The sequence below is a fragment of the Phoca vitulina genome, unplaced genomic scaffold, assembly GCF_004348235.1.
Source record: "Phoca vitulina isolate PV1807 unplaced genomic scaffold, GSC_HSeal_1.0 scaffold29, whole genome shotgun sequence".
Lineage (NCBI taxonomy): Eukaryota > Metazoa > Chordata > Mammalia > Carnivora > Phocidae > Phoca > Phoca vitulina.
Genome location: NW_022589732.1, coordinates 13937619 through 13963118, shown reverse-complemented (window position 1 = coordinate 13963118; position 25500 = coordinate 13937619). Strand labels below are relative to the sequence as shown.

The 25500-nt window shown below is 37.4% G+C and overlaps 1 protein-coding gene and 1 pseudogene across 13 annotated transcripts in view; both read left to right on the top strand.

Moving 5' to 3' along the window:
- CFAP70 (cilia and flagella associated protein 70) overlaps window positions 1-25500 on the top strand; it is a 111406-nt gene that overhangs the window by 63450 nt on the left and 22456 nt on the right. For 12 of the 13 annotated variants that reach the window (XM_032423723.1, XM_032423725.1, XM_032423730.1 and 9 more), the window contains 7 exons: window positions 6021-6081; window positions 6412-6606; window positions 8339-8470; window positions 13354-13479; window positions 24427-24560; window positions 24682-24797; window positions 24996-25223. In XM_032423723.1, the coding sequence (XP_032279614.1) occupies window positions 6021-6081; window positions 6412-6606; window positions 8339-8470; window positions 13354-13479; window positions 24427-24560; window positions 24682-24797; window positions 24996-25223 (992 nt within the window). The remainder of the gene's footprint in view (window positions 1-6020; window positions 6082-6411; window positions 6607-8338; window positions 8471-13353; window positions 13480-24426; window positions 24561-24681; window positions 24798-24995; window positions 25224-25500) is intronic. The other variant, XM_032423726.1, reaches the window with a different exon arrangement.
- LOC116644279 lies at window positions 13990-14636 on the top strand (annotated as a pseudogene).

Here is a 25500-nt window from a genome sequence, read left to right as displayed (position 1 = left end):
CTTTGAGCACAAATAGGTTGCTTTATTTCACATCTTTCTGTAGCAAGTCCAGTGTCTGGGCTTCTTCAGGGACAATTTCTATCAACTTAGTTTTTCTTTTGAAAGAGCATATTTTTATGTTTTATACATTTTGCGATTTTTTTTGTTGTTGAAAACTGGACAGTTTGATATTATAAAGTGGGGGGTTTGGAAATCAGATTATCCCCTTCCCCAGGGTTTGCTGTTCTTAATTGTTGAAGTTATAGGTTGTGTTCAGCCAGTGTTTTGATTGAGATTTTCTTGAATGCCAGGATTTTAATATAATCAAACACATAAACAAAAATAAAACAAAAAAAAATTTTTTTGTTTTTGCGGATGACTGCATGCTGGAGGATTTTTTTTTTTTTTTTAAGATTTATTTATTTAGGGGTGCCTGGGTGGCTCAGTCATTAAGCATCTGCCTTCAGCTCAGGTCATGATCCCAGGGTCCTGGGATTGAGTCCCTCATCAGGCTCCCTGCTCAGCGGGAAGCCTGCTTCTCCCTCTCCCACTCCCCCTGCTTGTATTCCCTCTCTCACTGTCTCTCTCTGTGTCAAATAAATAAATAAAATCTTTTTAAAAAATTATTTATTTATTTATTTATTTTGAGAGAGAGAGCATGTGTGAGCAGGGGGAGGGGCACAGAGAGAGAGAGAGAAGCAGACTCCCTGCTGAGCGGGGAGCCTGAGGCAGGGCTCAATCCCATAACCCTGAGATCATGACCTGAGCCAAAATCAAGAGTCGGACACTTAATTGACTGAGCTACCCAGGTGCCCCTGGAGCATTCTTTTAACGCTTAACTAGGCTGTTTATAATTCTGCCTCAGCCTTCACTTCCTGCTTGCACTGGGACTATAGATCAGTCAGTGGTGGAAGCTTAGGTTCTTCTCAGGTCTTTTCTGAACATATATCCTGTCCTGAGCATGTGTGCAGCTTTCTAAATTCTTCTGTACAAGTACTTTTGAATACCCTAATTTCCCAAAGAAACTGGCTTTTCTTCCTAGGCCTTAGGTGGTTTGTTGTGTCTCAACCATAATCTTTTGTCCCACAGAGCTATGGGTTTTTGATAACCTTACAATGTTTTTGAGCAATGCACACCCACTGGTTTTCTACTGTGAATGGATTTCAAGATAGGAGAAACAGAATTGAGTGCTTTATGTCAGTCATTCAGGTAGACCCAGATAGGTTAGAACAAATGTAGTAACTTGTGAAGAAGGTCTGCTCTGCTTCTCCAGCATCAGAGCCCAGCGTGCCACACTGGAAATGCAGGTTGCCATTTTCAATATTGCCGCTGAGCTGGGAATGGGGTGAGGCAAGGGCAAGTAAAAATGCCACAAAGCTTCCCCACTATTATAGTTGCCTTTTTCTTGGTTTAGTATTCGTTTGGTTACCATAAACTTTTGACTGTCTTTCACAGTTCAGGCAGAGTTGGTTCTGACAGTTTCTGATTGTTATTTTCAATGTTTCTACAAAGAGATGGGACTTTAGAGTTTTTTTCTCTATCATTTTGCTGGTCTAGACTTTACCTTTTGGTGTGAGGAACACTATGCTCAGTGCAGGATGAAAGGAAATGATAGCTTTTATCTTGGAGACTATTTATTATAGATATTTTTAAGGCTTGATAAATACCCCCAAGTTGCCTTCCAAAAAGTTTGCAGTTCCACAAGTGATGTATGAGCCTACTCTTTCTTCATACATTCACAACACAGTACTTTTTTATATTTTCTACTTTGGCAGGGGAAGAAAGTTTCTCATTTTAATTTAATTTTTTTCAAAGTTTCTCATTTTAATTTTAGTCCACATTGTAAATGTTTTAGTGAGAGTAAACATTTTTTCACATATTAGTCATTTGGAAGTCTTCTTTTGAAAATAACTTGCTTGTAGTGGTACATTTATCCTTTATACCAAAAAGTTTCAAAACTTTTAAAAAACTTTACATTTAGTCCCTTTCCAAAAATAAGTTGGTAATATTTACTATAAATGATATATATAAAATAAAATTAATAATCTGGAAATAGAAAGTTAAAAACTCAAGCCATGGAAACAAAGAGGAAGAAAGTATTAAATGGAACTTTCATAAATAAGCATCAAATCTTAGTTGTTTAACAAACAGGGAAGTACTATAAATTTTGCAGCTCTAATCCTAAAGGAGGACCCATGCTAGTTCCAAATGAGATCAGATATCTTCCTGGCATTAATTTCTAAAACAGATTTCTCATTTGAGCTCTTACATAGGGAATACTGAGTGACAAAATAACAGCATGCTTAATGAAAGTTTTATAGCAAATGTAGGTGCAATTTTTAATAATTTTTTTATTGAAGTGTAATTGAAATTTAACATTATATTGGTTTCAGGTGTACAACATAATGATTCAATAGTTGTATACACTGTGAAATGATTAGCACAATAAGTCCAGTTAATATCTGTCACCATACACAGTTATGCAAAAATTTTTTTCTTGTGATGAGAGCTTTTAAGTTCTACTCTTTTAGCAACCTTCAAATATGCAATACAATATTTTTGTTTTGTTTTGTTTTTAAGTTTTATTTATTTTGTTTTTAGTAATCTCTATACCCAACATGGGGCTTGAACTCATGACCCTGAGATTGAGTCACGTACTCTTTCAACTGAGCCAGCCAGGTGCCCCTCAAATATGCAGTACGGTATTATTATTTTATTTTATTTTTTAAAAGATTTATTTTTTTAAAAAAAGATTTTATTTATTTATTTCAGAGAGAGAGAGAGAACAAGAATGGAGAGGGTCAGAAGGAGAAGCAGACTGCCTGCTGAGCAGGGAGCCCGATGCGGGACATGATCCCAGAACCCTGGGATCTTGACCTGAGCTGAAGGCAGATGCTTAACTGACTTAGCCACCCAGGCGCCCTTATTTGTTTATTTTAGAGAGAGAGAGAGAGAAAGAGAGAGAAAGCCCAGTGGGGAGGGGCAGAGGGAGAGGAAGAGAGAACCTCCAGTAGACCCTCTGCTGAGTGTAGAGCCTGATGTGGGGCTCCATCCCACCACCCTGAGATCAGGACCTGAGCCACCCAGGTGCCCCTATTCTTAGACTTTTTAATGAGATATGGTTATTACCTGTAAGTTTTTCATTGGCTGTAGGTACGTAGAAGGTAGATTTCTCCTCCAAGCTAGCCCAAGTGACAGTATTATAGAACAAAGGCAAATTAGAATGGCAGTGTTAGAATATTGGACCCAATATTCATAAAAGATGATTTGCCTTTGGTTCTGGATGAGACATATATGTACTAACTGCTGAATCTATGTCAATGTATAATAATGTATATATATAAATTTAATGCATTCTTAAACATGAAGAGAAGCTCAATTACTTTTATAATAAAAGAAATACAAATTAAAAACTACCCTGAAATACCTTTTTAAATTGCAGAAGATCAAAAAAGCTTAATAACTCATTAGGTTGTTGATGAGCACATTAGAAATAGGTTCTGTCATTCAAACTAGTGAGAGTATAAATTGGTAAAAATCCTGTGGAGGACAATGTCATAATAGCTATTAAAATACATAAGCATGTGTCTTTTAACCAAGTAACTCACTTCCAGTAACTTCTTTACAGATAAATGTTTTTAGCAAGGCCATTAGTGACTACTGCATTATTAAATCCAATGGTCTGTTTTCAGGGTCATTGTGACCTGTTATTAGTGTTTAATGACTCAGTCCTCCTTGAAGCACTTTCTTTACCAGGCTCTCAGGATACCATATTCTCTTGGTTTTATTCCTCCTCATCTGGCCTTCTTTATCTCTCCAGCCTCTAAATGTTAGAGTCTCTTAGAGCTCAGTCCTTGGACCTCTTTTCAATCTACGTTTACTCCCTTGGTTTTTGTCTACTCTCATGGCTCTAGCTACCATCTATGTGCTGATGGCTTCCAGATTTATATATGGATCCTGGACCTCTCTCCTGAACTCTGAATTCATATATCTAATTCTCACAAACTCTCTGGTCAGAGTCATAGTAATCTCTCACCTGGTCTCCCTACATATACTATTCTACCTTTCACTTTATTCTTTTTATTAAGTAACAGCTTTATTGAGATATAGTTCACATACCATTCACTTCACCCATTTAAATGGTACAATTCAGTGGTTTTTAGTATACTCACAGAGTTGTACAGCCTTCACCACAATCAACTTTATGACATTTTTCTTACCCCTAAAAGAAACCACACACATATTAGCAGTCAATCTACAGTTCCTCCCAACCCTCATGCCAACCCCTCACCCAGAACGCTCCAGCCCTACGCAACCACGTATCTACTTTTTGTCTGTATAGATTTTCCAGCTTTGGACATTTCATATAAATGGAATCATACAATACATGGTCTTTGTGACTGGCTTATTTCATTTAACATAATGCTGTCAAGGTTCATCCATACTGTAGCATGTATCAGTACTTCATTTCTTTGTTGTGGAATAATATTTCACTCTATGGATATACCACATTTTTTCCCCATTCTTTAATTGATGGACATTTGGACAATTTATTCTTAATACAGCATTCTATACTGATTGTGTTAAAATGGAGGTCAACTCATGTAACTAACTCCTCTGCTCAGAAACTACTAGTGACTCCCTGGTACACTCTGAGTAAATGCCTAAGTCCTTGCAATGGCCTACAAGTGCCTACATATTCTGTATGCACTTTGCTCTCACTTTTTCTGTCTAGCCGTACTTGGCTTCCTGCTGTTCTTCATGCATGCCAGGCACACTGTTGCAACAAGGCCTCTACACTTTCTGTTCCCTTTGCCTGTATTTTCCTTATCCCAGATATCTACACAACTTGCTTCCTCACTTCCTTGAGGTCTTTACTCAAATGTTACCATCTCAGTAAGAGTCTTGATGAAATGTGTTTCCCTACTTCACCACCTTAGTCCCCAACATAGTCTGTCTGACTTCCTGCATTATTTTTCTCCATGGCACATATCACTAACATATTTATCTTAATTACTGTCTTTCTTTCCCCACTAGCATATAAGCTCCATGAAGGCAAGAATTTTTGTCCTAATTTGTTTAATGCTCTATCCCCAATACTTAGAAAAGTGCCTGTTGGATGGTAGACACTCAGTATATATTTTAAATGAGTGAATAAGTAACATTGTCTCTGGAGAGGAAATTGGGTGGCTGGACAACAAGATTGTCAACAAGGTAAATGACAAGGAGACAATTTAGTATATATTGTTTTATACCTCATAAGTTTTGAATCATAGGATATATTACCTATTAAAATAAATAAAATTAAAATTAGAAATAATGAGCAGAGGTATACAATTACATAAGACCTATTAAAGAAAAACTGAATTTGTGAATTTGATTGTAAATTTTAAGGCAGTACTATATACTTCAGCAGGAATCTGAAACTATAAGGAGGAAGAGCTAAGAATTTAATTTCCTCTAGTTTTTATAAGGTATCCTGAAAATGGAAGGTAGAAGTTTTGGCATAAGTAGGTTGACAGTAACAAAATATATTCTCTTAATCAGCACAACGTCTGATATCATTATTGTAATTTAATGCAGTCATAAATTATGTGTAACGAGAGGACACTTTTTACCCTAGATGGAGAGGAAAGAAAAGCATTCACTTGCCTGTACCATTTAGATTTCCAAAACTTCATTCTTTCAGAGACTCTACAGAGTGCACCTAAAATCATAACACCTGTTTCTTGCCAACTCCCGAGTCAAGCAGTCTCTTGAGTGCAATAGCAGTTTTAAAAAAATATGTAAGAATAAAACCAGGGCTCAAATTAGCCAAAAGTACAACTTCGCTACTTTTCGAGTAGCTGCTTCCTAGCTTCTTTCCTATCTAGTTCATAGCTGTATACTGTTCTATGGTTCACATCTAGGCTTTTACATGAGAGAATTGCAGTGCTCAAGTGTGATACTCCGATACAGGCCATTTGGAAGTAGGAATAAGAGAACATAAATCTGCAGATAATAAAGTTTGTTTTTGTTTTTGTCATTTTTTTCTGGTACAGGGTCAAGGAAATGATTCCTCCAAGGCCGCCTCTTACCCGTCGGACAGGAGGAGCTCAGAAGGCAAGTGCCAAAGCCAAGATGAAACTATAAGTAATAAGGTGTTGAGTACACCCATTTGAAAATAAGGCATGGACTCTTCAGTATGTTTTCTAGAAGGGGCGAGAAATTGTAGCTTCTCATATTTCTCTTCCTGGTTCTGTTTGTGACCAGTGAGATACAATGAATAGTGAATAGTGTTTAATCCTTTGGCTGGTAGTCTCTGAGCTGAAAAGTAAAGGGCAATTTATACCTAAAACATTATTGAATATAAAACCCAAACCAGCTTCAGAGTTCCATTATATATCTTGATCTCTTCGAGGCCTCTTTACCAGACATTTTGTATTTTTCTAGGCGGTGACTGACTACCACATGCAGATCAAGAATATATCTAGAGCTATTCTGGATGAGTATCATAGGATGTTTGGAAAACAGGTGGCCAAACTGGGGAGTGATATGGATAGTGAAACCATGGAGGAGCAGAAGTGCCTGCTCAACTATGAACTTAACTGCTCTGGAAAATACTTTGCTTTCAAAGAACAACTCAAGGTAAATATTCCTTTAATTGTTCAGTGGATTTTTATGAAGCATCTTCTCTACATTCCTAATTATTAGTTGTTCTCTGGTCATGTTCAGCTACACTTCCACCATTCTTGCTGCTGGTGCCAAGAGTTATATTCCGTCTGATAGAATATGAGAAGCTCCACTTGTGGAAAGCCTTGGAATGGTTAAGTATCCATTCCAAGTGTGAGCTTTTAAGAAACTAAGTCTTTACTTGAGGCTAGGCCAGATTTTGAGCCAGGTTTCATGTTACTGTAGCAGGCAAAAACTCTGTACCTGGTACTAATTCCATGACTAATTCTCTGTCTTCCATTACCTACCTTTCCATAGTCCACAGAATCACTAAGATTTGAGAAATATTTACTTAATAATAATTTCCTACATAATAATGGTTAACATTTATTGAGGGTTTGCTGTACACCAGACAAATTTTTTTTTTTAATTTATTTGACAGAGAGAGACACAGCAGGAGAGGGAACACAAGCAGGGGGAGTGAGAGAGGGAGAAGCAGACCTCCCGCTGATCAGGGAGCCCGATGTGGGCCTCGATCTCAGGACCTTGGGACCATGACCTGAGCCGAAGGCAGACGCTTAATGACTGAGCCACCCAGGCACCCCACCAGACAAATTTTAAATGTTTTGTATTTTACTAATTTAATCCTAACAATAACCCTATGAGGTAGATATTCCTCATTTTACAGGTGGAGAAATGCAATATTAATTGGTTAAGTAATTTCCCTAAGGTCATAGAACTAGTAAAAGTTAAAGATGGGACTCAAATTCAGGCAGCCTTCTTGCTCCAGAATTTCACATTCTTAACTGCTACACTGGATTGCCTCTCTGTGCACATTTACTATGTGTCCTATACTGTACTTACCAGATACAAAGAAAGCACATGGAAGTGATAGGGTGAAAAACAACTGACGCTCATGGAGGCGAAGAGCTCTTCTCAGTAGGTGGCATAGTCACAACTTCAGTTGATTCCTGGTTCTACCATTAGTAGCTGGATGGTCAAATAACTTTGCCTCTCTGAGCTTTAATTTCTTTGTGTAACTATGAACAATAATACTAACACTATCACATGGGATCATTATGAGAATTAAATAATATGATGCATGGAAAGTGCTTAGTACAAAACCTGGCAATAATTTTAGCTGGGGGGCGGGCGGGGAGCTGTCATGGCTATAGCAATATGTTATTTGTACAGCAATTTAAGCTTCACCACCTACCTGTTATCTTTCTTTGGCTTCTCAATCATCTTCTGAAGTAAGATAATAAGACCAGAAGTACACATCCATATAACAAATAAGGAAAATGAGGTAGTAACTTTAATTTTTGAGGTTGTACAGTGGCAGGATTAGAACTAGAATCCCATTCTCCAGACTGTCAAATTAGGCCTTTTCCTCTTGTATCATGTGGTCACCATGAGAGATGTAATGCATAAACCTAATGCTGAGGTCTTCTTTAGCTCTATGGCTCTCTTCAAATGATATGAGTTCTGCATTGACCATATTAGAGATGACATCAAGAAAAGAAGTCATGCAGAGTATGTTGATTGGTGGAAAATCAGAGACCTGACATTCTAGCAGTTACCAAGGGAGAAATCAATCACTTTCCGAAGTTCTGATGAGCCTTAGACCAGAAAGAAGCTCAAGGGAAGCCTGTGTTGTCAGCATGGTGCTGGACTTTATAATCAAATGGATGATCTATGTCTCTTACAGCATGCCGTAGTAAAGATTGTGAGAGAGAAGTATTTGAAGACAACATCATTTGAAAGCCAGGAGGAACTGCAGACATTTATTAGTGAGCTCTATGTGTTCTTGGTGGATCAGATGCATGTGGCCTTAAACCAGGTAGGTGCTCAAGAACTAAGAGCCCTTACTTTTCTCCGTAGGACATCAGGGTCTCTGAATGATTCCTTCCTTCCTTGCTTCCTTTCTTCCTTCATTCAGCAAACATTTATGAGGTGTCTACTCTGTGCTAGGCACTGACAAAAGTGAATAAGAAACTTCCTAAATTATAAAACTAATTTTGGGGAGAACAAGAGAGAATAATTCAACTTCCTGGCATAATAACTTTCATAACTGTCATAAATGTGATGGATGAAAGAAATATATAAAATCAGCTAATTAAATTATAAAACAAAAATCATCTATTTATTCTGTGAATGTGTGCAATTCTCAGTTTGCTCTCCATGATTGGCAATCAAAACTAAGAAACATTATGAGCTTTCAGATATACCTGAATGACAATGATACTTCAAACATGCCTTTTCTTTTTTTTTTTTAAAGATTTTATTTATTTATTTATTTGAGAGAGAGAGAGAGAGAGAGAAACAGCATGAGAGGGGAGAGGGTCAGAGGGAGAAGCAGGCTCCCCGCCGAGCCAGGAGCCTGATGTGGGACTCAATCCCAGGACTGTGGGACCATGACCTGAACCGAAGGCAGTCACTTAACCAACTGAGCCACCCAGGCGCCCTCTTTTTTTTTTTTTTTTTTTTAAGAGAGGTGGGTGAGTAGGGGCAGAGGGGGAGGGGGAGAGAAGAGACTCCCAAGCAGGCTCCCTGCCCATTGCGGAGCCCCACACAGGGCTCAGTCTCACAACCCTGAGATCATGACCTGAGCCCAAATCAAGAGTCAGACGCTTAGCCCCCTGAGCCACCCAGTTGCCCCTAAACAGGCCTTTTCTATTTGACTGATAGCCTGCTCTTCTCCCATTTGTCTGTTTCTATCTATATTTGCACAGCTTGCATCTTGTCTTCATTTGCTCATTTTAAAATGTATACAGTTGTGGTTTATTTGAAAAAAATGACAAAAATCAAAGTCTTTTTGTCCCCTTGGTAGTCTCTAAGTAGCCATGCTTCCTCAAGCCCTCTATTCTATGTTTTTTTCCTTTACTGTTGTTTTCTTCTCTGTCACCATTACTTTTTCTTTCACCTTGTCCAGCCTTTCTGGAAGAGGAAGGTGAGGAGTATCTAATATCCTAGGATTAAGAAAACAATCCCACCTTGGGCACAGATGATTTGGATAAATTGCCTTGAGAATTGAGCATGAGATAGTAATTACTGTTGCCTTGTGCCCCCAAGGAATCCCTGTCTAGTAGAGGAGAGAGACATCAAATACAAATAAGTGCAGTAGGGCGAGGTAAGTGCTGTGATGGGGATGTGTCCATGGTAGAGCAGGTTAGGGGATGCCTAAAGAAAGAGTGATCAACTTCACCCTGAGACCTGTCAGGAAAGGATTCACAGAAGAGCTGTGGCTTGAGCCTGAAGGCTAAAAAGTTCTCCAGGGAGATGTTTCAGAGCATTTGAGTCATAGGGAATATCACAAAAGCTTGGAAGCTTGGAAGTGTATGGCATATACAGAAACTGCATATAGTTTAGGAGCAGAGGTTGAAGTGGTTAAGGGACATAGAAGTAGGAGGTGAAGCCAGGGATCAGTTCCAGGTAGGGGGATTGAGAATGTGGTTGGAAGCCTTATATGCCACACAAAGAAGTTTTGACTTTTTCCCTTATTAGCATTTGGAAGCAATAAATTTAATTATTTTATAAGTGGAATAATATGATCAGATCCACATTTTATGAAAAACACTCATAGCAGTATGTCAGGTGGGTTAGATGTGGTGAAACTGGTGGTGTTAACTGGTTATTAATGTAGTAATAAAGGGGTCAAAGATTCTTAAGTTTAAGGCTCAATGACTGGGTAGCTGGTAATACCATTAACCAGGACAAGAAATACAACACAAGTGAATTTGGTAGGAGGCAGGTGATGTTGAAATCACTTTTGAACATTGGTTCTTAGGAGGTTTTTCTCAAGAGAGAGATCTGAGCTGTAGATGAGATTTGGGGAGCCATGAGTATATATAGGCATACCTTGGAGATATTGACAGTTTGGTTCCAGACCACCACAGTAAAGCAAATATCACAATAAAGCAAGTCGAATGAATTTTTTGGTTTCCCAGTGTATATAAAGTTTACACTATACTGTAGTCTATTATGTGTGCAATAGCATTATGTCTAGAAAAACAATGTACATACCTTAGTTAAAAAATACTGTATTGCTAAAAAATGCTAACCATCATTGAGCTTTCAGTGAGTCCTAACCTGAGATCACAGATCACCATAACAAATATAATTAACAATGAAAAAGCTTGAATTATTTTGACGATTACCCAACTGCGACACAGAGACACAAAGTGAGCAAATGCTATTAGAAAATGGCACCAATAGACTTGCTTGACACAGAGTTGCCACAAACCTTCCATTTGTAAAAAAACCAAAAAACAAAAAAACAGTATCTGTAAAGCTCAATAAAAGACAATATGCCTGTAGATGCTAGTTAAACTATGGTCATAGATGAAGCTGCTGAGAAAAACATGAGTCGAGAGAGAAGTGAGCTGTCAGTGGAACCCTGTCAAACACCAGCATTTAAGGGATGGATGAGTAAAAGAATTAATGAAGGAGATAAGTGAATTGTTAAAAAGGCAGAAGAGCCAGAAGACAGTAGTATCACAGAAGCTAAGGGAAGAGAATTTTAAGAAGAAAAAGTAGTCAACAATGTCAAATATTCCTAGTAGTTCATGGGGAGGGGGAATTGGAACAAGGTGGTCAAAAGGTATAAACCTCGAGTTACAAGATAAACAAGTACTAGGGATGTAATGTACAGCATGATGACTAGAGTTAACACTGTTGTATGATATATGTGAAAGTTGTTAAGAGAGTAAATCCTAAGAGTTCTTATCACAAGAAAAAATTTTTCTTTTTTTTCTTTTTATTGTGTCCATTTGAGATGATGCATACTAACTAAACTTATTGTGGTAATTATTTTACAATATATGTCTGTCAAACCATTATGCTGTATGCCTTAAACTTACACAGTGATGTATATCAATTATATCTCAATAAAACTGGGGGAAAAAACACAAAATTTGAAAAGTTTTCATTGAATCTGAAAATAAGGAGGTTATTAACTTTTACATGGTAATATCAGTGAGCTAATGGAATGGATTCAAATTATAATGAATTATGGAGTGAATGAGTGATTAAGAAGCAGGTGAATATAAATTCAATAAGTTGGAAGATGAAAGGAAGGAGGGGGAAAGTAGAAGCTAGAAATTATAAAGATTTTCTTTTTAAGCTGGAGATGCCTTTAGTATGTCCATAGGTTTGGGAAAAGGAGTCAGCAGATGGGAAGAAATTGAAAATAGAAGGAAAGAGAGAATAATTGATGGCAAGCCCAGGGTATATACAAGTGGGAAAGGATCAAGAACAGAGAAGGATGTGATGCTTCTTCCTCAGACTGAAAAGAAAGAGATACAATGGATGCAGAAATAAACTCTTCCAATGTGGGGTTCATAAGTTGAGGGATTTCTGGCTTAATGATTTCCATTTCCTCTGTGAAGTAATGTCTTTACTGACAGTGAAGGGAATAATGTTTGAATAAAAAGCCCGAAGAAAGAGAAGAAAATTTAGATACTGCGTCATAGCATAATGTATATGTTGTTGAACAAGGACAACTACATAGATTGTGGAGAGTATGAAAGGCCTCCAGCTAAGGCTGAATGCCAAAGAATCTGTGGCAGCTCAGATATTTCTTTGTGTATGCAATTTTCCTCAGGACCTGTTAGCAGCTCTTGTCTAAGAATGAAGAAGTCAGATAGTAGGATTGTTTTAATTTGGGAGTCTTCAGACCAAGTGCAGGAGAAGGATAAGGATGCCTGGAACCTGAGTGTGCTGGTGGGAGAGTAGTATGAGTGGATGATCACGTGGTCCAGGCTTACCCATTGGGAAAGATAGGCATATTGGAAATGAAGGAAATGAAGTCAGAGAGCAGTTTTCAGGGGATTAAGTGACAAAAAGACTGAAGGCTTGTAACACAGATTCTGGGAGTGGGATATTAGAGGTAGAGTATTTCTGGTTTGGGCAATGAAGTGTGTTGCTGGAGGGATTTGGAGGTCAAGATCATCAAAATTAAAAATAACAAAGAACAGAGGCATTAATCCATGATCAGGAGCTCTCTTTGGCCCATCTCAAATTTAGCTTTACTCTCTACATCCCTTAACAACTCTACTTGTTAATGTCACTGATAATTTTTTTACTTCTAATTAAAGAATTTGGGGCGATCTTCCTTGGCAATAGCTTCTGATCCAGGAGATTACTTATTATACCAGAACTGCTTTCCTGGATGGGTACATAGGGTATAATATTTTTCTGGGTTTTCTCCTACCTTTCTGGCTATTTCTAAAATGTTTCCTTTTTGGGATTTGCTTACATATCTCGCTAAAAGTACAGAAACAACTTCCAAAGCTTTACCCTTAATCTCCTGGTTTTTTTGATGTTTGAAGACTCTAGCTAGTGCTTGCCAACCTTCTTCATGTCATGGCAACTGAAAATGATATTTGTCCCACACACTAGAGAAAGTGTCGGAAGCTGTTTGAGGTAGAAGGAGGCTTACTTAGAGATTTTGACTTCCCTGAAGGTTGAGGAGAACAGTTCTGCCCAAATTAATTTTTACTCACTTCTGTGAGCTTAGATTGTTGGTATTCAGATACCTGAGCCTCTCTTTCACCCTTGATATTTCTCTCTTGGTTCATTCTCACTCTTACTATTATTGGCAAGACTATAAGAAACCCCAATAGCATTTTCAACCTCATAACTGGGGTCTCACGTCTAGTTTATTCTTATAAGACTCTCTACTTGTAATTGCTTTGTTTTGTTTAACATCTTGATGTTGTCAAGACCATGCCAGATGATACCCAAGGCGCTGTTTCAACCATTTATACAAGCAGTGAACAGCTTCGACTCTTTGCATTTGAAGCAGAAGTCAATGAGAACTTTGAAATGGCAGCAGTGTATTATGAAGAGGTAATTAAATGTCTTCCCAGTGGTAGTTGTTACTATTATTTGTATAATATGGGTATAACAAATAGTTTTTAATTATTCAAAACCCAACAGGACTGACAAAAGGATAGACACATAAGTCAATAAAATAGAGTCTAAAAATAGGTCCACATAAATAAGACCATTATATTTTTGACAGAGGTATAAAGGAAATTCAATAGAGAAAAGCCAGTCTTTTAAAAAAAAAATGGTATTAGAACCGTTGGTCATCCATATGCAAAAAAAAAAAAAAAAAACCCAAAACCAAAAAACTTTGACTTAAACCTCAAACGCTGTATAAAAAATCAACTTAAGGGGCACCTAGGTGGCTCAGTTGGTTGAGCATCCAACTTTTGATCTTGATCAGGTTTTGATCTCAGTGTTGTGAATTCAAGCCCCATGCTGGGCTCCAGGCTGGATGTGGAGCCTACTTTAAAAAAAAATCAACTTAAAATGAACCATAGATCTGAATGTAAAACATAAAACTATAAAAATTTTAGAAGAAAACAAAGGAGAAAGTCTTCATGACCTGGAGTTTAGGTAAAGAGATCTTGGACATGACACAAAAGCATGATCATAAAAGAAAAAAGGATAAATGGAACTTCATCAAAATTAAAAATGTGTGCTCTCTGGGCTCAGACCTAGTTTGTGGGAGACATGGCTAAACGCACCAAGAAGGTTGGAATCATGGGTGAAAATACAGGACCGTTATGGTGCCTCCCTCAGGAAAACGGTGAAGAAGATTGAAATAAGCCAGCATGCCAAGTATCCTTGCTCCTTCCGTGGCAAAACCAAGATGAAAAGACTATCTGTGGGGATCTGGCATTGTGGCTCCTGCACGAAAACCGTCGCTGATGGTGCCTGGACCTACAACACCACTTCTGCCCTCACAGTAAAGTCTGCCATCAGACGACTGAAGGAGTTGAAAGACCAGTAGAAGCTCCACCATTTGAAACATTGATAGCCTATAATAAATGGGTTAATTTATGTACAAAATTACTTAGGCTTGTTGTTAAATTTATTAATTAGATCTTTCAATTTGTGTTGCATTAGTTTTGCTTTCTCAAAGGACTTGAAAATTAAAAATCCCTCTAATTTTTATTGGAAAAAAATTAAAAATGTGTGCTCTGTAAAAGATACTATTAAGAGAAAGAAAAGAAAAGGTATGGACTAGGAAAAAATATCTGCAAAACATATATGACAAAGGATTTGTATCCAGAATATTAAGAACTCCCAAGACTCCCCCAGCTTTGTTTTTCTTTTTCAACATTTCCTTCGCAATTCGGGGTCTTTTCTGATTCCATACAAATTTTAGGATTGTTTGTTCCAGCACTTTGAAAAATGTCATTGGAATTTTGATGGGGATGGCATTGAAGGTATAGATTGCTCTGGGTAGCATAGACATTTTAACAATGTTTATTCTTCCAATCCATGAGCATGGAATGTTTTTCCATCTTTTTGTGTCTTCTTCAATTTCTTTCATGAGTGTTCTGTAGTTCTTAGAGTATAGATCCTTTACCTCTTTGGTTAGGTTTATTCCAAGGTATCTTATGGTTTTTGGTGCTATTGTAAATGGAATTGTTTCTCTAATTTCTCTTTCTACAGTTGCATTGTTAGTGTATAAGAAAGCAACTGATTTCTGTGCATTGATTTTTTATCCTGCCACATTACTGAATTGCTGTATGAGTTCTAGTAATTTGGGGGTGGAGTCTTTTGGGTTTTCCACATAAAGTATCATGTCATCTGTGAAAAGAGAGAGTTTGACTTCTTCTTTGCCAATTTGAATACCTTTTATTTCTTTTTGTTGTCTGATTGCTGTTGCTAGGACTTCTAGGACTATGTTGAACAATAGTGGCGAGAGTGGGCATCCTTGACGTGTTCCTGATCTTAAGGGAAAGGCTCTCAACTTTTCCCCATTGAGGATGATATTCGCTGTGGGTTTTTCATAGATGGATTTTATGAACTTGAGGAATGTTCCCTCTATCCCTATACTCTGAAGAGTTTTAATCAGGAAAGGATGCTGTATTTTGTCAAATGCTTTTTCTGCATCAATTGAGAGGACCATATGGTTCTTTTCCCTCCTCTTATTAATGTGTTCTATCACATTGGTTGATTTGTGAATGTTGAACCACCCTTGCATCCTGGGGATAAATCCCACTTGGTCGTGGTGGATGATCCTTTTAATGTATTGTTGGATCCTATTAGCTAGGATTTTGTGGAGGATTTTGGAATCCATACTCATCAGGGATATCGGTCTGAAATTCTCCTTTTTGATGGGGTCTTTGCCTGGTTTGGGGATTAAGGTAATGCTGGCCTCATAGAATGAGTCTGGAAGCTTTCCTTCTGTTTCTATTTTTTGAAACAGCTTCAGTAGAATAGGTATTATTTCTTCATTGAATGTTTGGTAGAATTCTCCAGGGAATCCATCAGGCCCTGGACTCTTGTTTTTTGGGAGGTTTTTGATCACTTGCCCAATTTCAAGCTATATTACAAAGCACTGATCACCAAGACAGCATGGTACTGGCATAAAAACAGACATATAGACCAATTGAACAGAATAGAGAGCCCAGATATGGACCCTCAACTCTATGGTCAAATAATCTTTGACAAAGCAGGAAAAACATGCAATGGAAAAAACACAGTCTCTTCAATAAGTGGTGCTGGGAAAATTGGAGAGCCACATGCAGAAGAATGAAACTCAACCATTCTCTAACTCAAAATGGATGAAAGACCTCAATGTGAGACAGGAATCCATCAAAATCCTAGAGGAGAACATAGGCAGTAACCTCTTTGATATCGGCCACAGCAACTTCTTTCAAGATACATCTCCCAAAGCTAGTGAAACAAAAGAAAAATGAACTTTTGGGACTTCAAGATAAAAAACTTCTGCACAGCAAAGGAAACAGTCAACAAAACCAAGAGGCAACCCACAGAATGGGAGAAGATATTTGCAAATGACACTACAGATAAAGGGCTGGTATCCAAGATCTATAAAGAACTTCTCAAACTCAACACCCAAAAAACAAATAATCAAGTCAAAAAATGGGCAGAAGACATGAAAAGACACTTCTCTGAAGAAGACATACAAATGGGTAACAGACAGATGAAAAAATGTTTATCATCATTAGCCATCAGGGAAATTCAAATCAAAACCGCACTGAGATACCACCTTACACCAGTTAGAATGGCAAAAATGGACAGGGAAAGAAACAACAAATGTTGGAGAGGTTGTGGAGAAAGGGGAACCCTCTTACACTGTTGGTGGGAATGCAAGTTGGTACAGCCACTTTGGAAAACAGTGTGGAGGTTCCTCAAAAATTTTAAAATAGAGCTACCCTATGACCCAGCAATTGCTCTTCTGGGTATTTACCCCAAAGACACAGATGTAGTGAAAAGAAGGGCCATATGCACCCCAATGTTCGTAGCAGCAATGTCCGCAATAGCCAAACTGTGGAAAGAGCCGAGATGCCCTTCAACAGATGAATGGATAAAGAAGATGTGGTCCATATATACAATGGAGTATTACTCAGCCATCAGAAAGGATGAATACCCAACTTTTACATCAACATGGATGGGACTGGAGGAGATTATGCTAAGCGAAATAAGTCAAGCAGAGAAAATCAATTATGATATGGTTTCACTTATTTGTGGAACATAAGGTATAGCATTGGAGGACATTAGGAGAAGGAAGGGAAAAATGAAAGGGGGGAATCAGAGGGAGAGATGAACCATGAGAGCCTATGGACTCTGAGAAACAAACAGGGTTTTAGAGGGGAGGGGGGTGGGGGGATGGGTTAGCCCGGTGATGGGTATTAAGGAGGGCACGTACTGCATGGAGCACTGGGTGTTATACGACAACAATGGATTGTGGATCACCACATCAAAAACTAGTGATGTATTGTATGGTGACTAACATAACATAATAATAAAAAAAAAAAGAACTCCCAAGATTCAACAATAGAAAAACAACGAAATAAAAATGGGTGAATGATATGAACAGGTATTTCACTAAAGAGGACATAAATATGATAAATAAGAACATGAAAAAATGTTCAACATCATTAACCATTAGGGAAGGCAAATTCAAACCACAATAAGGTACCACTACAATTTATTAGAATTACTAAAATGAAAAATGGTGACAATATGAGGTGCTGGTGAGGATACAAAGGAATTGGAACCCTCATACTTTGCTGGAGGAAATGCATAATGATAAAGCAACTCTGAAAAATAGTTTGGCAGTTTCTTACCCATTTACCATATGACCTACTCCTGGGTATTTACCTTAAAGAGGTATAATCTTATGTACATGAATGCTTATAGCAACTTTATTCATAATTGCTCAAACCAGAAACAACTCAAATGTTCTTTAAAGGGTGAATAAATGAACAAACTATGGTTTATCCATATAATGAAATACTATTCAGCAAGAAAAGAAATGAACTACTAATACAACAACTTGAATGAATCTCAAAGGCATTATACTGAGTGAAAGAAGCCACTGTCAAAAGGTTATATAGTGTATGATGTCATTTATATAACATTCTTTTTTTTAATTGAAGTATAGTTGAATACAATATATATTGTATTAGTTTCAGGTATAGTGATTTGACAATTATATATGTTATGAAATGCTTACCACAATAAGCATACTTAGTATCTGTCACCATACAAGTTATTACAATATTATTGACAATATTCCCTATGCTGTACTTCTCATCCCTGTGACTTATTTTAAAACTGGCAGTTTGTATGTCTTAATCCCCTTCACCTATTTTGCCCATCCTTCCACTCCTTCCTTTGGCAACCACCAGTTTTCTATATTTATGAGTTCATTTCTGTTTTTTTGTTGTTTGTTTGTTTTGTTTTTTAGTTTCCACATATAAATGAAATAATATGGTATTCATCTTTTTCTGTCTGATTTATTTCACTTAGTATATTACCTTCTAGGTCCATCCATATTGTAAATGGCAAGATGTCATTCTTTTTTTTTTTCTTTTAAAGATTTTATTTATTTATTTGACAGAGAGAGAGATAGTGAGAGCAGGAACATGAGCAGAGGGAGTGGGAGAGGGAGAAGCAGGCTCCCCACTGAGTAGAGAGCCCGATGCGGGGCTCGATCCCAGGAGCCTGGGATCATGACCTGGGCCAAAGACAGACGCTTAACGACTGAGCTACCCAGGCGCCCCTAGGTGTCATTCTTTTTTATGGCTGAATAATATTCCATTGCATATGTATACCACATTTTCTTTATACCATTCATCTGTCAATGGATACTTAGGTTGCTTCCGTATCTTGGCTATTGTAAATGATGTTTCGATAAACATAGTGGTGCATATCTTTTCAAATTACTGTTTTGGTTTTCTTTGAGTAAATGCCCAGAAGTGGAATTACTGGGTTGTACAGTATTTCTATTTTTAATTTTCTGAGGAACCTCCATACTGTTTTCCATAGTGGCTGCACCAATTTACATTCCCACCAACAGTGCACAAGGGTTCCTTTTTCTCTACATCCTCACCAACATTTGTTATTTCTCATCTTTTTGATACTAGCCATTCTAACTGGTGTGAAGTGATACCTCATTGTAGTTTTGATTTGCATTTCCCTGATAATTAGTGATGTTGAGTATATTTTCATGTGTCTGCTGGACACCTGTATGTCTTTTTTCAAAAAATGTCTATTCAGGTCCTCTGTCTATTGTTTTTATTTATTTTTTATTTTTTAATTTTTTTCCACAGAGTCAGACTTTAATTTCTTAAGTTTCAAACTGATGAAATCTAAACATAGTTTCAGAATTGTTTTTTTTAATTATATTATGTTAGTCACCATACAGTACATCATTTGTTTTTGATGTAGTGTTCCATGATTCATTGTTTGTGTATAACACCCAGTGCTCCATGCAATACGTGCCCTCCTTAATACCCATCACCGGGCTAACCCATCCCCCCACCCCCCTCCCCTCTAGAACCCTCAGTTTGTTTCTCAGAGTCCATAGTCTCTCATGGTTCGTCTCTCCCTCTGATTTCCACCCCTTTATTTTTCCCTTCCTTCTCCTAATGTCCTCCATGCTATTCCTTATGTTCCACAAATAAGTGAAACCATATGATAATTGATTTTCTCTGCTTGACTTATTTCACTTAGCATAATCTCCTCCAGTTCCATCCATGTTGATGTAAAAGTTGGGTATTCATCCTTTCTGATGTCTGAGTAATATTCCATTGTATATATGGCCGCTGCCGCCTCTGTCCATTGTTTTTAAAGATTTTATTTTATTTATTTGAGAGAGAGAGAGCACACAAGCTGGGGGAGGGAGGGCAGAGGGAGAGGGAGAAATAGGCTCTCTGCTCTGCAGATGCCAGGACTCTGGGATCATGACCAGAGCAGAAGGCAGATGCTTAACCAGCTGAGCCACCCAGGCGCCCCTCTCTATCCATTTTCAATCGTATTATTTGGTTTTTTGGTGTTGAGTTGTGTGGGGGTGGAGAAATGGGCAAAATAGGTGAAGGGGATGAAGAGGTACAAACTTCCAGTTATAAAATAAATAAATAAATATGAGAAGTATAGCATAAGGAATATATAATAATTTTGTATGGTGACAGATGGTAACTACACTTGTGGTGAGTGTAGTTTTGTGATTTTGTGATGCATATAATTGTCAAATCACTATGTTGTACATCTGAAAAAAATACAGTATTGTGGGCGCCTGGGTGGCTCAGACGGTTGGCTCAGGTCATGATCCCAGGGTCCTGGGATCAAGCCCTGTGTTGGGCTCCCTGCTGAGTGGGAGCTTGCTTCTCCCTCTCCCTCTCCCTCTGCCTGCTGCTCCCCCTCTCTCTGTCAAATAAAAAAAAAATCTTTAAAAAAAATATAATATTGTATGTCAACTATACTTCAATAAAAAATGAATATAAAGTGTACAGTGGCATTTAGTTTACTTACAGAATTGTGCAACCATCACCACAATCTAATTTTTACAAAAAAATTTTTTAAAAATATTTATTCATTTGAGAGAGAGAGAGAGAGAGAGCAAGAGAGAACATGAGTGGGGGGAGGGGCAGAGGGAAAAGCAGGCTCCCAGGGAGCCTGACACGGGGCTTGATCCCAGGACCCTGGGATCATGACCTGATCTAAGGCAGACACTCGACTGACTGAGCCACCCAGGCACCCTTACAAAAATTTTTATTAATCTCTATACCCAACATGGGGCTTGAACTCATGACCCCAAGATCAAGAGTCACATGCTCCTCCACTGAGCCAGCCAGGTGCCCCTAATTTTTAATAGACTTTTTAAAGAGCAGTTTTAGGTTCATAGTAATACTACAATCTAATTTTAGAGCATTTGCACTACCCCAAAAAGAAACCTTGTGCCTATTAGCAATCACTTCTCATTCCTCTTTACCACTAGCCCGAGGCAAACACTAGTTTACTTTATATATAGATTTGCCTGTTGTAGACAGCTTATATAAATGCAGTATCACCAACGAAAATGAAAACACTAATTTGAAAAGATATATACACCTCTATGTTTACTGCAACATTATTTACAATAGCCAAGATATAAAAGCAACCCAAGTGTCCACCAATAGATGAATAAAGAAAATGTGGTATATATATATATATATTCAGCCATAAAAAAGAATAAGCTCTTGCCACTTGCAACAATATGGATGGACCTAGAGGGTATAATGCCAAGTGAAGTAAGTCAGAGAAAGACAAGTCTAGATGATTTCATTCACACGTGGAACTTAAGAAACAAAACAGAAGAACAAAGAAAAAAAGACAAAAAAACAAGCTCTTAAATAAAGAGGACAAACTGGTGGTTGCCAGAAGGGAGGTGGGTGGGCGGATGGGTGAAATAGATAAAGCGGTTGGAGAGTACACTTAATCATGATGAGCACTGACTACTGGTATAAATTGTTGAATTATTATATTGTGTACCTAAAATGAATATAACACTGTATGTTAACATATAGTATAAATGTATAATATACATGTATAAATAGAATCATACAATATGTGGTCTTTTGTGACTACCTTCTTTCACTTAGCATAATGTTTTTAAAAGTCATTCATGTCATAGCATGTATTAGTATTTTATTCCTTTTTATGGCTCAATAACATTCCATTGTATAGATATAGCACATTTTGTTTATTTGTTCATCAGGTGTGGGTATTTGATGGATTTCTACTTTTTGGCTATTATGGATAATGCTGCTATGAACATTCATAAATAAAGTGTTTAAGTTTTGTATGGACCTATATTTTTAGTTCTCTTGGGTGTATACCTAGGAGTGGAACTGCTGGGTGATATGGTAACTCTATGCTTAACTTTTTGAGGAAATGCCCAACTGTTTTCCAAGAGGTTATACTGTTTTACATTCCCACCAGCAATAAATGAGGGTTTCATTTTTTCCATATTCTCACTAATTCTTACTATTATACATCTTTTAAAAAATTATAGCCATTCTAAAGGGTGTGAAGGGGTATCTCATCGTGATTTTATTTTGCATTTTTCTAATGACTGGTGATTTTGAACATCTTTTCACATTTATACTTTTTAAATAGGAAAATATGTTCCAAATTCTAAATTAATTGGCAGAGGAACATTTAGACTACAACAACTTCAAAACCTCAGTCTATATAAATATGTTATGTCCTTTTGTGACTGGCTTATTTCACTTTGCGTGTGTCCTCAAGGTTCATCCATGTTGTAGCATGTGTCAGCATTTTCTTCCTTTTTAAGGCTGAATAATATTCCATTGTATGTATAGACCACATTTTGCTTATCCATTCATCTGTCAGGGGCACTTGGGTTGCTTGTACTTTCTAGCTGTTATGAGTAATGCCTCTATGAACATTTTCTGTTTTGTTGACGGTGGCTCTCCTAATGGGTGTGAGGTGGTATTTCACTGTGGTTTGATTCCCTGATTATTAGTGATGTTGAGCATCTTTTCCCATGCATTTTGGCCATTTGTAGATCTTCAGAGAAATGTCTATTTAAGTCCTTTGCCCACTTTTGAGCCAGTTTGTTTAATTTTTTGTTGTTGAGTTTTAGTAGTTCTTTACATATTTTGTATATTAACCTCTTACCAGGTATAGGTATATGATTTGCAAATATTTTCTCCCATTCTGTGAGTTACCTCTTTACTCTGTTGATAGTTTCTTTTGATGTATAAAAGTTTTTTAAAGGTTTCTGATGAAACCCAATTTGTCTATTTCTTCTTTTGTTAACTGTGCCTTTGGTATCATATCCAAGAAATCATTGCCATATCCAGAATCATGAAGCTACTGTGCTGTTTTCTTCTCAAAATGTTATGGTTTTAGGTCTTACATCTAGGTCTTTGATCCATTTTGATTTATTTTTTTTAATTTAATTTTATTATGTTATGTTAATCACCATACATTACATCATTAGTTTTTGATGTAGTGTTCCATGATTCATTGTTTGTGTATAACACCCAGTGCTCCATTCAATACATGCCGTCTTTAATATTCATCACCAGGCTAACCCATCCCCCTACCCCCCTCCCCTCTAGAACCCTCAGTTTGTTTCCAGGAGTCCATAGTCTCAGGGTTCGTCTCCCCCTCCAATTTCCCCCCCTTCATTTTTCCCTTCCTACTATCTTCTTTTTTTTTTTTTTAACATATAATGTATTATTTGTTTCAGAGGTACAGGTCTATGATTAAACAGTCTTACACAATTCACAGTGCTCACCATAGCACATACCCTCCCCAATGTCTATCACCCAGCCACCCCATCCCTCCCACCCCTGACCACTCCAGCAACCCTCAGTTTGTTTCCTGAGATTAAGAATTCCTCATATCAGTGAGATCATATGATACACGTCTTTCTTTGATTGACTTATGTCGCTTAGCATAATACCCTCTAGTTCCATCCATGGCAATGTCCACAATAGCCAAACTATGGAAGGAGCCAAGATGTCCATCAACAGACGAATGGATAAAGAAGATGTGGTATATATATACAATGGAATATTATACAGCCATTTTGAGTTATTTTTTGTATCTGGCATTAAGTAAGGGTCCAACTTCATTCTTTTACATGCAGATGTGGATATCCTGTTTTCCTAGCACCATTTGCTGAAAAGACTGTCCTTACATATTGAATGGTCTTGGCCTCTTTGTCAAAAAACATTTGACCATATATGTGAGGGTTTATTCCTGGGCTCTCTATTCCATTCCATTGTTCTATATATTTGTCCTGATACCAGCACCACACAGATTACTATAGCTTTGTAAGTTTTGAAACTAGGAAGTATGAGTCCTCCAGTTTTGTTCTTTTTCAAGATTGTTTTGGCTATTCAGGGTCCCTTGAGAATCCATGTAAATTTTAGGATGTTTTTTCCTATTGCTGCAAAAAAAAATATTGGGATTTTGATAGAGATTGTATTGAATCTGTAAATTGCTTTGGGCAGTATTAACATTTTAATAATAATAAGTCTTTCAATCCATGTACATAAGATGTGTTTCCATTTGTTTATGTCATCTTTAATTTCTTTCAGCAATGTTTTGTAGTTTTCACTCATTATGAGATGCTTGTTTTACCTATTTGTACTTAAACTTATATTTGCTATCTCAAGACCATGACAGAAATTATTATATGTGACTCTTTAAAATGAACTATAAAATGAATCTAGGTTTCCACGTAATTAGAGGAGCTTCTGATGACCATAACATCAACACTAAGAAGGAATGACTTGAAGATTTAGTTTTAAAATTATTCCAATAAGTATTTATTCACATGCTATGAGCCAGAATAGTGACTGTTCTAGACATTCAGAATTCAGTGGTAAATAAAAAAAATGACAGTTTCTACTTTCATACAACTTATAGTATTTATGGTGTTATGTGTATAAAAATTATGACCTAGTGTTACAATAACCTTGGTCCTCCTGATGCTTCATGTGATAGAGGTTGGTCCGTGAGCCCCAGAACCTGGAACACTGGCTGGACTATGGTGCCTTCTGCCTCCTAACTGAGGACAACATCAAAGCACAGGAGTGTTTTCGGAAAGCCCTTTCCCTCAACCAGAATCATATCCAAAGGTATGGGTGGAAGGGAGTTGAAGAATGAGTGGGAGCAGATAAGCTTCTATATGAAATTGTCTTGGTTCCATGACTGTGACATGGGACCATGTTGTTAATCATGTTGATGGTCTCTTCTCAGCTTGTTGCTGTGTGGTGTCCTGGCTGTCCTGATGGAGAACTATGAGCAGGCAGAAATTTTCTTTGAGGATGCTACTTGCTTGGAACCAACTAATGTTGTAGCCTGGACTTTACTTGGTATGGTATTTTCCTGTGATATGAATGTGTTTTCTTCCATTATAAGATTCTCTCTTTCTCTTTTCATTCTTTAATGGCTCATCATATAGTTCTTAAACTTTGGTAAAAATATGGGAAATAGAAGTGAAATGTTGCAGTTCTTCAGTTTATGATGGTGGAAAACCAGTCACATTTATTGCAGCATCTTTCTTTCTTCAGGTTTGTACTATGAAATTCAAAACAATGATATTCGAATGGAAATGGCATTTCATGAAGCCTTCAAACAACTTCAGGCACGAATGCTTCAGGCACAAGTAATGAAGCAGAGGATCACTGGTATTGTTGAGTACGTTGAAGAAGGAGGGAAAGCAGAAGAATCCAGTTTAGGCCCTTGGGGAATCACTAATGGTTCTTCTGCAACAGCAATGAAGGTGGAAGCCCCAGCAGGTAGGACCAGGAAATGGAGATGATGAGTGGCTATTGGGAAAATTACTGGCCTTATGAATACGACATGGCACACATTAGGTAGTAAATAATTGTCAAATGAGTCAGCAGATGGGAGTTTTGAGTTGTCCCAGGGATACCAGGAAAGACTCTTTCTAAATAATTCCTCATTCATATGATTGAAAGTCTGAAGCTTTTATTGTTGCTATTCAGGTTTTTGAATCTTAGAGAATTTACTGTTTCTATATTCCCGTAAGAGGGGTATCATTGTAGCAGAGTA